A 13,384-nucleotide genomic window follows, 5' to 3' on the forward strand; every position below is an offset into this window, starting at 1 on the left:
GCTGAAAACAATTTTATTACCGCCACTTACATTCAATTTGTATGAATGCAACTTAGTTGTATGTACTTTGCAACCATAACTATATTTTCTAGCGTTTGTTGTTGTAATTTGTGCGAAATTGAAAAATAAAAACTATTTAAGGATGTTCGCTCATCTTGTTTTCTAGTTTTTGCCATATTTTCGGAATCATATGTTAAATTGAAGTTTTAATAACAAAAATTGTCTACTAACCCTTACTTTTTTTTAATAATTTAATTACATCTAGTTTAAAAAGCCATATTTGAAAATCCTGTAAAACTTTTGTGATTTTTTTCATAATTTTGTAAAGTGAAATGATGCGATGTAAATGTATGAATAGTCTAGATAGAATATTTTCCCAACAAATTTTCAATGGCTTATATCTCGAAAACAAGCCCACGGACTCTTCTTTTTTTCTGCGTTTTTACTTCCCTTATTCATATACTATCAATTCATAACAGGCTTGATATTTTGAAACAGAGTAGCAAAAATGTTATCAATTGATAGAAATATGTTATATAGATACAAGTGTGGACACAGATGAGTGTGGATAGCATGTTTGGATGTTTGACAGTGTCTTATGACAAAAGGAGTTCTACTATGTTTTTCCTTTATGGTGTTATTTTTTTGTCTATCTGATGAGTTAAGCCTTTTTTAACTGATTTTTATAGTTTGTTCTTATGTTGTACTGTTATACCACTGCCCCAGGTTAGGGGGAGGATTGGGATCCCACTAACATGTTTAACCCTGCCACATTATTTTTGTATGTGCCTGTCCCAAGTCAGGAGCCTGTAATTCAGTGGTTGTCGTTTGTTTATGTGTTACATATTTGTTTTTCGTTCATTTTTTTACATAAATGAGGCCATTAGTTTTCTCGCTTGAATTGTTTTACATTGTCTTATCGGGGCCTTTTATAGTTGACTATATATGCGGTATGGGCTTTGCTCATTGTTGAAGGCCATACGGTGACCTATAATTGTTAATGTTTGTGTCATTTTGGTCTTTTGTGGATAGTTGTCTCATTTGCAATCATACCACACCATCTTTTTTATATTATTAACTGTGTTGCACGGTGACAACCAACCTGAGCATTAGTCTAAGAACTGTTATTTATTTAATATTTTTTTTTATGTTCAAGACAGGCATAGAGGAGACAGTAATAACACTAGTTACCGAATGATTATGATAGAATATGTTCTACATCTTTGATTTTGGATACGTTTTGTATCTAGGAGAGCAACACATAATAGATTATTTTTTTCACACGTTTTTTTTCTATATGGGAGATGATATCTAGATTTGAGAACATGATATAAGGAGCCTGTAACTCGGTGATTGTCGTTTATTTATGTGTTACATATAAGTTTTTTGTTTATTTTTTTTTTAACATAAATAAGGCAATTAGTTTTCTCGTTTGAATTGTTTTATATTGTCATTTCGGTGCCTTTTATAGCTGATTATGCGGTATTGGCTTTGCTTATTGTTTATGTCCTATAGTTGTTAACTTCTGTGTCATTTGGTCTCTTGTGGAGAACTGTCTCATTGGAAAGCATACCACATCTTTTTCATATGTATTTGCTTACTATTGGTATGGTTCACTAGATTTAGTTAAAACAAACTTAAGTTAAGACTAAATAATTCTTCAATGTTTCCATTTGTAAAAGGGCATAACCCTAGAATGATAATCAAAGTGCTTGTAATCACTGAATGGTTATTAAAGACTGCTTTAATTTATCAGTTGGTAGTAAAGTGAATTTTGCATTGTATATTGTATAAAGCATTAATTTAAGTTGATTAAACTACTATTCTGGACAGAGAAAGACAACTCTAATTTTCAAAATAGATTTCATAAAGCATTGGTTTTAGGTAATTCAACAACCATTCTGGACAATTTGTGGTCTCGACTCTACAAACATGCTTGTTTTTGGCCCTCAATTCCTCGACTGTTTGCCCCAATAACCCTTAAAATATATCCCAACCTTCTACTTATGGTATTAAACATTATGGTACAATTTCAGAGCAATTGAAATACTTGTACATGTTGTACACAACTTTTTGTACTGACACTAAATTAATGCTTGTTTTGGGCACCTTTGGAACCTAAACCTTATGGAGTATAACCCCCAAAATCAATCCCAAGCTTCCTTTTGTGGTTAAAAACATTGTGTTATAATTTTATTTATTTCTTTTTGCTTATAGTTAAGTTATTATATGGAAACCATCTGTCTTCGGACGACGACGACAGGATACCTATTTAGGACCGCAAAAATTTCTGTGGTTGTATAAAAATTTCAAGCATGAACAATGAAATATAGTTTAAGAAATCGATAAGCCTAGATAGAGCTTATCATTTTTTTAACATAATTGAACAAACATAATATGTTTGGTTCAAATTAAAATAGAATGCTTTTATCTCCCTAATACTTACATTGTACATAAGAGGTGATACTACTTTGACAAATCCTTGTACATGAGAGTTGTCTGTCAAATCTTTATTTTACAAAGAAAGAATTGCATAACAATGAACTGAGCTCAAAGCAAAGTAATTTAATAATACACTTAGACAAAGAGCTAAATCCAGTGATATACTTTGTACTACAGGTCCTTCGTGATCATCCATCGACCAAAACCATATCTCAAGAACATTCCATACTACATGGTTGGATTCAGAAGTCCTGAAAAAAACATGATTTTTTTATCGTATTTTAAGTATATATATGCACAGGTTAAAACTTTCTTGTGGTATAATCATTCAGTATCTAGCAACTATCAATTTGCTTCATGCACATATTGATATAGGTTTAGTGTCCTTCTGTTGGAAATAAGAACACACACCTCCATCTAGTTTTAGTCAACTGACAAAATATTCATAACTATAAAATGTTATCTACTGTAAGACCATAGGTGGATCCAGGGCCCCCCCCCTTTTTTATGGGAAAAATTTGGTTGATTATATAGGGAATCACTCACTGAAGCATGACTGCCCCCCCCCCCCCCCCCTCTGAAAAGTTCTGGATCCACCATTGAAGACTTGTCAGTGTCTATTTATCATTGCCACTATATCAGTGATATATGTACAATGTACACATACATATATGTAATTAATTATATACATGTAAGACTAAAGAACATATATAAGACTAAAACTGGCATTCAGCCTTTACTACATCTTCATTCCCAAATATAAAAAAGAAGAAGTGGTATGATTGCCAATGAGACAACTATCCACAAAAGACCAAAATGACACAAACATTAACAATTATAGGTCACCCTACGGCCTTCAACAATGAGCAAAACCCATACCACATATATAGTCAGCTATAAAAGGCCCCGATAAGACAATGTAAAACAATTCAAGCTAGAAAACTAACGGCCTTATATATGTAAAAAAAAATATGTAACACATAAACAAACGACAACCACTGAATTACAGGCTTCTGACTTGGGACAGGCACATACATAAATAATGTGGCAGGGTTAAACATGTTAGCGGGATCCCAACCGTCCCCCAAAGTCATTTTCAAATTGGACTTCATGATAAAATAAGATTCTATATCTACTTCCAATGAAAATGAAATATCCCTCTAATAGACTAGCATTTAAATCACTGTTTTCTAAACTGGTAGCTAGGTCACCATGGATCTTAAATATTTCAAATGCATGTACATTTAATAATATAAATTCTCCAAAATTCACTATATTTTCCCTTTTTTGTCTTCTGTTTGATATACCATTTTTTGAGTCTATATATTGTCTGTGGTCGGGTGGTTGTCGCTTTGACATATTCACCATTTCCTTTCTCAATTTTATTCTATATATATATTGTCCTTTATATTGAGGTCATTTTTCGCAAAATGAACCCACTTAATCTGAACTTTAAATGCAAAAGACCCCTAAATGGCTAACAGATATTGCTATAAAGAATTATAGTCCATGATTTATATACATGTCATGTGATTTAAGAATTCATGAAATTTACACTGATGCACAATACTTTTTTATGAGACCTGTTTTAACTTAAGGACGACACCAAAAGTTCAATGAAGGATAAAAAACTTAATTCACATAGTTTTTTCACTGACCCCCCTACCCCCTTCTTAACTTAATTTGGGAAAAACTGATTGACCCATATGGATATGTATAAAAATCAATGTCAGATAACCAAATTTTGCAGCAGTTCAACCCCCAAACTATTTGAATTAAGTTTTTTATCTTACATTGATCTTTTGATGTCGTCCCTTACCGTAAAAACTTTAAACTTCAATTTTAATTTGAAAAAAGTGGATCATACTATATTAAGGAGCCTCGAGGGTACAAAATTTTCAGAAAAAAAATAAACATTTGTTTTTCATTACAAATTTTATTTGTTACCTTTTGTAGTTGTTACTTTATCATATGGTACAAAAATCATTCAAAACAATAAATTTGTGTTGGCCCCAGATGACTTTTAGGCCAAAAAAAATATATGTCTGTTTCCTGCTTTTTTGCACTTCCTGTCAGATTTGTCGGTTATATGTCATGTTTGGTTATCATTTCCATATGTAAGCTGTACTTAAACTAAATTATTGTGAAAATTTGAGCGATTTCTGTAATAAATTTCTTTTTTTATTTCAATGTATTTCGATATTAACTTTATTTCTCCTATTACTTCAATAGAAAAAAAAACACTTTTACATAAATGTATGCTTCTTTGGAAGACTGATTATGAGCGCAAATGAAGGGTGACCCCACTTTTTTTATTTTATTTTTCTATTAACTATAATATAAAGTTCATTTATAGAAAAATATAGAGAAATCCTATATAAATGATTTAGACCCGCCACCCCCTTAAAGTTTCTTGATGATCGCTTTCTTAAGTTTTTACTCCCTCAGCTCTCTACTAAAAAACCTCTATTTTTAGCCACATGACCCAAACAGGGAGTTGTACATTTGACTGTCTTTCCCAGATTGGATTAAATAGCGATAAGGTGTATTTTTCGTATTTTCCGGGATTGTTGAAAACTTGCATATTCATCACTATCTGATTTTGTGGTTTTAACAATCCAGACAGACAAATGGTTCGAGACCACAATTGTCGTCCCTTGATTTTCGTTGTTCACGAATAAAGTCCCTAGTGTTAATAGTGGGTTACTTGCCATTAATTTTAATACCCCTTCTAAATTAATTTATCCATGTTTAATGCCTCAAATTGTAAGTAGGGGGGTGAAATTACACTGTAAAGAAATTTGGGTCCCGAATTTAAAAGGAAAGTAGTGATTTAGTCCAGGTGAAAAAGGTTGAAATATAGGACTTTGGAAGCTGTCAAAAGATTTCAAGACGCCCTAAAGATAAAATTGTTCATATTTTGAGTTAGAGACAATGAAGTTTTCTTTAATTTTGATATAATTTGTCCCAAAAGTAGTACAACACACTGTAAAAGTTTCATTGAGGAAGCGCGGGTGGGATTTTTTTAATTTTCATATATGTTCTAAAAGAAATGCACTACAAATTAATTGTGTTCTCAAACCAAATAGCAATAAGGTGTTTAGGAAAACATGACCTAAAAAGTTAACATCCTTCATATAAGACAAAAAACGTGGGAACTCATACTGAATGGTCAAGTGTGTTCAATATGGAAATTGCAGTTAAGATGGTAAAATCACAAATAGGCCATTAATGTAAATGGACTAAAAGTATGACTTTTGCGCAAATTTAAAGGGAAATGACGGGGAAGGGGCAAATTAGTGTTCAAGGGGAGCAAATGCTGTTTAAATTAGTATGCGGTTTTAAATACAGAGGGAAAGTGGAGTTATCTTTTTAGACTTAAGTTAAATATTAAGATAAAACTTCTAATTCTATGAAAAAAAAAAAACCAACTCAGAACTATTACTAATTCACTTGGACTATACTGATATGCAGACCTAAAAACAAAAAGAAATGTATCATAAAATAGTGATTGAAAGATTCATAACACTTTGAAAGGATAATTCAGACACGTGTTACACGGGGAGCATGTTTGTTTACAAATAATAATGTCACGTGATCGCGCACTGACCTCGCATGTTGCATCGCCCTTACAATTCACTAATACATAACCATTTTCATGCAAACATGCAACGTGAATGTGATTGGTTATCAAATAATACAAAAATAATGCATGAACCGGTGAAGAAGAAATTATTTCATCAAATAGATGCGATTTTCACTTTCGACACGAATAGGTCGAGTTGACATTTCTGTCATCGGAGATAGTATTGAGCAATAAATGGGATATACAGATCTTTGATATATGCAAAAGTCTGGTAATATGTTAATGAAAAAGTGAGTATAAATTTTCGTAAACGAAGTTACCTGTATACTTCACCAAGAATTACATTTGAGCGCTAAGATCTGTATGTGAGATTTGGCTTATGTAACATCGTCAGTCGGAACTACTCGGCTATTCACTTCGTGCAACCAGAAAGGCCGAGTAGTTCCGACTGGTAACAAAGTATTGATGGATTTTTTTGCGTTGCTATTAAACCATTGAGGCCACGTGATTGAGGCCATCTATTTTTATTGCGGGTTCCACATATTTAAATCGGAATTATAGAAAAAATGGAATGTTGTGAGCAGAATCAAAACAGAAATGATGAACACTGCAACATTTCCAGCAAAATATAAATAGGATGGAGGATCTGTGTATTCACATTATTTGTAAAACTCTCCTTATTCCAATGAAGCGTGTGCTTTACATCGAGGCTTATTATGCTAAGCATCGACGCCACAGTACTTCAACCAATCAAACAATGTTTATTTGGGGCATTCGATCTATTTTTACTCAGATTTTGTAATATTTTAATCGAAATTAAAGAAAAATTGAATATTGTTAGTACATATAAAATAGAAAAAGATAAATACTTTTGGCTAGAGATAATTTGGATGGGGGTTCTGTGTATTCACATTATTTGCACAACTCTCCTTACTGATGCCATATTTTGGAATTTCCGTGACCTAAATGGTTCGCGAAAATTAATATTTTTATATATAGTATAGTAACAATGGGTAAGCGTTGATTCGTGAAAGAGGAACATAAGTCCGGAGGGCGAATTGTTTGTTTTTCATGTATCAACTTTTATTCATTTAACAATTTATCACACAAGGAAGTTAATAGTTATACAGTTAATAATTCTTTCCAAAAATTGTGCTGTGGATGTATTTGATCTTTAAACTAGTGTCGCTATCTCATATATTACTTAGGGGATAAATGAAATCAGAAAAACAGATGAATTGACAACGAAACAATCTAGTATGATGCTAGGAGGAGACGAAGTATAAATGTCTTAATTGCAACATTATCCCAATTTTTGTTGTTGATTTTATTACAGGTAGAACTACAAATTGTAGGAACATATTGCAATCAACATACAGTTTCATTGGATGTGATGTCCCAATCTAAATTGTATTCTATTCATATTTACACATGTTGTGATCATGCTTTACTTATACGTTGTACACGATACTAAAATCTGTTTTTTTCTTTTCTTCTAAAAATATACAAAGATGGCTTGTATACCTATGGTCCTTCTATAATTTTAATAAAATTGAAATAGGTAGGTTCCCATATTAGGTCAGTGACTATACAGTGCAAAAATCATAATACAAGGGTTAAGTTCTCGTTAATTCAACAATATGTGATATCTTAATAGGCATGTCAGTGTGGTCAGTGACAGATGACATTTGATAATCTCGATACTGCACCAGTTATATTATGATCATCAAGCTGAGCAATACGTTGAAACATTTGTCTGGCTAAGTCTGGTTTGTCCATTAAGTTGTACGCTATGCCACAAAATATTGGGAAACTCATTAAGTCATACGAATCAATTATTATGCCTCTAGTTATTGATTCAAGTTGCTGTAAAGAATTGCTACATGATGATGTGTCGTGTAGATGGTAGTTACATAAAAAGTTAAGGAAATGTCCAAATGCTAAAGGATTATAGATGTGTATGACGAATGTAGCTTTCATTTGTAATTCTAGTGGAATTATATATGAGTTCATGTAAAAATGAACAGGATTAATTGATAACGTTTTTAATACTGTGTACAGTTTTTCTTTTTTCATCAGATTCAGCTTATGTTTTTGGATAAGTGTGAATTCAGATCTTGTTGAATCAGAGAAAATTTTCTCATCTGTATATTTTTGCAATGCATAATGTATTACACTTAATGAGGCAAAGTATTGTTTGTGAACATAGAAGAAAGAAGCCAGCTTCAGCCATCCTGATACTGCATCTGCTTGTAAACCTATCAATAAATGGCTGAGATCATATTTGTACTTGAAGTATTGTTGTTTGTTTTCTAAGTTATAGATATAAGATGCAACATCTGGAGCAAACCGACATATCTTTGATAAATATGAAGCAAACAGGGCCTTAGATAAACCAGATTTGGAACGATGTAGATTAGTATGTAGACGATGACAAAGAAGATGTATATCTGTACCGTGAGGCATCAAAGGAGGTGATTGCTGTAGTACTAAATTGACATTCACGTTTAAAGATTCAGTGATTTTGTATGATTGTTTTTTACAATACTGCAGTGTATCAGAAAATATGAAACAAGCAATTCCTTCCTCAAATAAGTTCTGGAGTATGGTAGTTAATTTTTCTTTTTTCTTGACATTGAACCTTAATTTGAACAAGTTGTTATCCGGAATAAAATAATGTGACAAGATTGAATATCTTACACAGTACAACAGTCTTTGTAAGCATGCTTTGAAACAAGGTATAATATTATCTGGTTGCCATAAATGTGGCTCTGTTTCTTCTGAAATCCAAAACATCAGAGATTTTAAGAAGTATGAACACAGTAGTCCTTTTAAATCTTCATGTTTGTCTACTAATTCCTTCATTAAGATCTTTAAAAGAGCATAACATAATAATTGTGTATGGCTGAAGGAAAAAACAAGAAACTTTTCTGGAATAGAAAATGAAATTCTCCATTCTAGATTTTCATTTCTTGATCCTTTGCAGCCAACTGGAACAATTAACACCCCACAAGATATTATTTTGGAAACGATTTCAGTTGAAGGCCATGCGTTACGTGGTCTACAAACCCAAGGCTGTGCTTGTGACACCCATTGGTCACATTTAAGGCAATATGCTAGATCGAGTCTATCTTGTGTATCAGATATACAGGGACCATGAATTTTCAAACCATGAATTTTCAAGAGCTTGGCTGGAACGTTAAGAGGAAGACTCTGGCGATGGAAATGTTTATACTGTTCACTCGAAAGCATATATCCGAGATGAGTTTTTATCACCAGATTTTTCATCACTCTATGATGATTTATGATACATAATTGTGTATAACATGATGGGGTTTCCTCAGTATTCAAAATTAAGTGAGTTGTTCGTTTATCATGAACAACTTCCTCTTGTGATTGATACACTTTTGGAAAAGTGCCCACAAACATTAAATCCAAATCACTGCTTTTAAAATTAAGCCCTTCGCCTTTACTTCCGCTAGTTACCTTGACATCTCCAATATCCTTAATAGTTGATTCCAATCTTCTAATTTTCAAGACTTCCTCAGATCCTATCTTTTGGCATAGATAATTGTAAAAATTCAGCGATTCACTTTTCTCTATGGACATTCCCGCCATTTTTGGTATGTCAGGCTACAAAAAAGGTTAATGATTCATTAATTATATTTAACAGTAGAATCAATTTCTTTATTATGCAATATCAGTAAAAAATAATAAAGAACAGTTTTTTAAGTGGTACATAGTGTTGACTGATAAGAGGGACTGAACATAGAATTCCCACAAGAGTGTTGACTGCTGAAAAGAACTGGAAATAGTGTTCCCACAAGAGTGTTAACTACTAAGAGGAACTGAACATAGAATTCTCACAAGAGTGTTGACTGCTAAGAGGGACTGAACATAGAATTCCCATAAGAGCGTTGACTGCTAAGAGGAACTAAACATAGAATCCCCACAAGAGTGCTGACTGCTAAGAGGAACTGAACATATGATTCCAAAAAGAGTGTTGACTGCTGAGAAGAACTGAACATAGAATCCCCACAAGCGTTTTGACTGCTAAGAGGAACTGAACATACAATTCCAACAAGAGCGTTGACTGCTGAGAAGAACTGGACATAGAATTCCAACAAGAGCAGTGACTGCTAAGAGGAACTGGACATAGAATTCCAACAAGAGCAGTGACTGCTAAGAGGAACTGAACATATAATTTCCACAAGAGCGTTGACTGCTAAAAGGAACTGAACATAGAATTCCCCCAAGAGCAATGACTGCTGAGAAGAACTGGACATATAATTCTCACAAGCGTCTTGACTGCTAAAAGGAACTGAACATATAATTCCAACAAGAGCGTTGACTGCTGAGAAGACCTGGACATAGAATTACCACAGGAGCGTTGACTGCTAAGAGAAACTGAACATATAATTCCCACAAGAGCGTTGACTGCTAAGAGGAACTGAAAATAGATTTCCCACAAGAGCGATGACTGCTGAAAAGAACTGGAAATAGTGTTCCCACAAGAGTGTTAACTACTAAGAGGAACTGAACATAGAATTCTCACAAGAGTGTTGACTGCTAAGACGAACTGAACATAAAATTCCTACAAGAGTGTTGACTGCTAAAAGGAACTGAATATAGAATTCCCACAAGAGCGTTGACTGCTAAGAGAAACTGAACATAGAATTCACACAAGAGAGGTGACTGCTAAGAGGAACTGAACATAGAATTCAAACAAGAGCGTAGACTGCTAAGAGGTACTGAACATAGAATTCCCACAAGAGTGTTGACTGCTAAGAGGAACTTAACATAGAATTCCCACACAGGCGTGTTGACTGCTAAGAGGAACTGAACATAGAAATCCCACAGGAGCGATGACTGCTGAGAGGAACTGAACATAGAATTCCCACTAGATGGTTGATTGCTTAGAAGAACTAAACATAGAATTCCCACAAGAGTGTTGACTGCTAAGAGGAACTAAACACAGAATTCCCACAAGAGTGTTGACTGCTAAGAATAGGGATTTTATTAAGAGAAGAAAGGCGGTGACTGTTCGATACTTTGATTTGGTCAGATCACCTGGTAAAATAAAAACTGTTTTCTTTTTTTCTTATATAATAAGAAAAGCTGTTCAGATTAAAATGTATCCCGGTGACCAACACTTATTGAAACCCATGACCAGAAGTCTCTTCTCTGTAGGAAGTTTTCCTTTTGTGTAGTTAAGTTGTTTCACGTTAGAGCCTTTCGTCTCAAGCCAAAGGACAAACTGGTAGATTCATTCATGTGACCATAGAGGTAATATCACTTCCATGATTTGACCAACCAAGTGTTATTACCTCAACTTGTGGTACATTTGGTATGCCAATCTGATTTTTCTTTCCATTTTCAAAATATCCCATGTTTTAAATATATCTTTTGAACTTAATAAGAAAATAAATGAGTTGAGATATTTACAAAAACTGATAGGATATCTTATATATAAAGTAAAATATCTAATATGAAACCGTTTATAAATATATCTTATATAGTTTGTAAGATAAATGATTTAGTTTATAAGATATCTTAGCTAATCTATGCAAACATAGGCATATTCATGTTGTGAATTGATTTCAAAGATCTGAAGGGTATCTTATAATCTTATAATTACACAAAACATCTTATAAACTCATATGGATATCATCTGAACTTTTAAGGTCATATAAAACCTGCCATACAGATGTTTACACATTACAACCATTCCATACATCAAATATAGTTAACCTATTACTTATGGTATCTGAGAGTGACCCAACTACGGTTACTTAGCATTGACCAGTGAATCATGAAAATCATGTTAAGGACATATGTGATAATAGGCAAAAACACACAAACAAAAACAGTAGACCAATGAACACTTAAAATGAGGTCAAGATCAGATGAAACCTACTAAACTGACATGAACACCTTAAAATAATTCCACACATGCTTATAGGTTTTAGAAACGGACCTATTCACCTTGATCACCAATTCCATAAATTGCATCTAGAAGGTTGCATACACTATTTGTAATAGATCTTCATGATTGATGAACTATACAATGATGAAACTACAGAAATGAAAATTGTTCAGATTTTCCCTTTTTTCTAAAATCTATTTGATTAGTTATGGAATAAATGAAGGTATCCTCCAATAAGATGGTGAGGGGGAATAAATAGTTATCAAAGGTACCAGGATTATAATTTAATACGCCAGACGCGCGTTTCGTCTACATAAGACTCATCAGTGACGCTCAGATCAAAAAAATTGCAAAGCCAAACAAGTACAAAGTTGAAGAACATTGAGGACACAAAATTACAAAAACAAGTTGTGCCAAGTACGGCCAAGGTAATCTATTCCTGGGATAAGAAAATCCTTAGTTTTGGAAAAAAATCAAAGTTTTGTAACAGGAAATTTATAAAAATGACCATATAATTGATATTCATGTCAACACCGAAGTGCTGACTACTGGGCTGGTGATACCCTCGGGGACGAAACATCCACCAGCAGTGGCATCGACCCAGTGGTTTAAATAGTTATCAAAGGTACCAGGATTATAATTGAGTACGCCATTGTTTGATAATAACCTTTCCTCTATGTTTTTTTAAAAGAAATGCTGTCTTTAGATCCCAGATTGCATATGTCACTGAACAAGGATATGGGAGTACCGGTAGATAAGTTGAACAGGACATGGTGTCCTATTGACATTTTAATTTCTGTCATGATAAGGGAATGCATCAAGTATCTTTGGAAAAGTGAAAACTATCAAGCAAGATTGAGCATAAAATAAGTTGAAAGTTCTAAGCTGCTTACCTGTAATTTTTTCTTTTCAATTATCTAAGATAGTATTGTCTTCTTCAATTTTGATTTCCAGGCTCTACAATGTCATTGAAGGTTAAGTCAGTTTTTGTATTGTTTTCTCTGACTCTGACTGTATTGTATTCCATGTTTCAATGTTTTAAAGTAAAGGACTATTTTACTTCGTGTGACTTTATATAATTATGAACATGCGAGATGAACAGATAAGGCAAAAAAAAAAAATAATATGTGTTTCCTATAACATCTGAAAAAATATAGTAGGAAGGGATTTTTTTTTATTCTACCATTTATTTGACATTGAGTCTATGGAAGCGACATTCTGACTTTAACAGTGCTTAGAATCATATTCAAAACAGTGTGGTTGTGGTCATTGATTGACGACCTAAATTATCCCATTGACTGGGATAGATTATGTGAACGTTTGTCTGTAAATTACTACTGACCACTGCTCACTACTTACTTATTATAAAATTTTGTCTGTAACGACCATTGTTCACGACGTACCTACGATAGACATTTAAACTGTGGGGT

General features: G+C 33.2%; 1 protein-coding gene across 1 annotated transcript; it reads right to left on the reverse strand.

Moving 5' to 3' along the window:
- Nucleotides 1-7,025: 7,025 nt before the first annotated feature.
- On the reverse strand, nt 7,026-12,993 carry LOC139523819 (uncharacterized). Its single transcript, XM_071318131.1, has 2 exons — nt 12,848-12,993; nt 7,026-9,661 (listed from the first exon to the last, which is right to left on the reverse strand). Exon 2 carries the CDS (start codon nt 9,644-9,646, stop codon nt 7,700-7,702), a length of 1,947 nt encoding a protein of 648 aa, XP_071174232.1. The 5' UTR covers nt 9,647-9,661; nt 12,848-12,993; the 3' UTR covers nt 7,026-7,699.
- Nucleotides 12,994-13,384: the final 391 nt, after the last annotated feature.

This window comes from Mytilus edulis, chromosome 1, assembly GCF_963676685.1.
Source record: "Mytilus edulis chromosome 1, xbMytEdul2.2, whole genome shotgun sequence".
In the NCBI taxonomy this organism is placed as follows: Eukaryota; Metazoa; Mollusca; class Bivalvia; order Mytilida; family Mytilidae; genus Mytilus; species Mytilus edulis.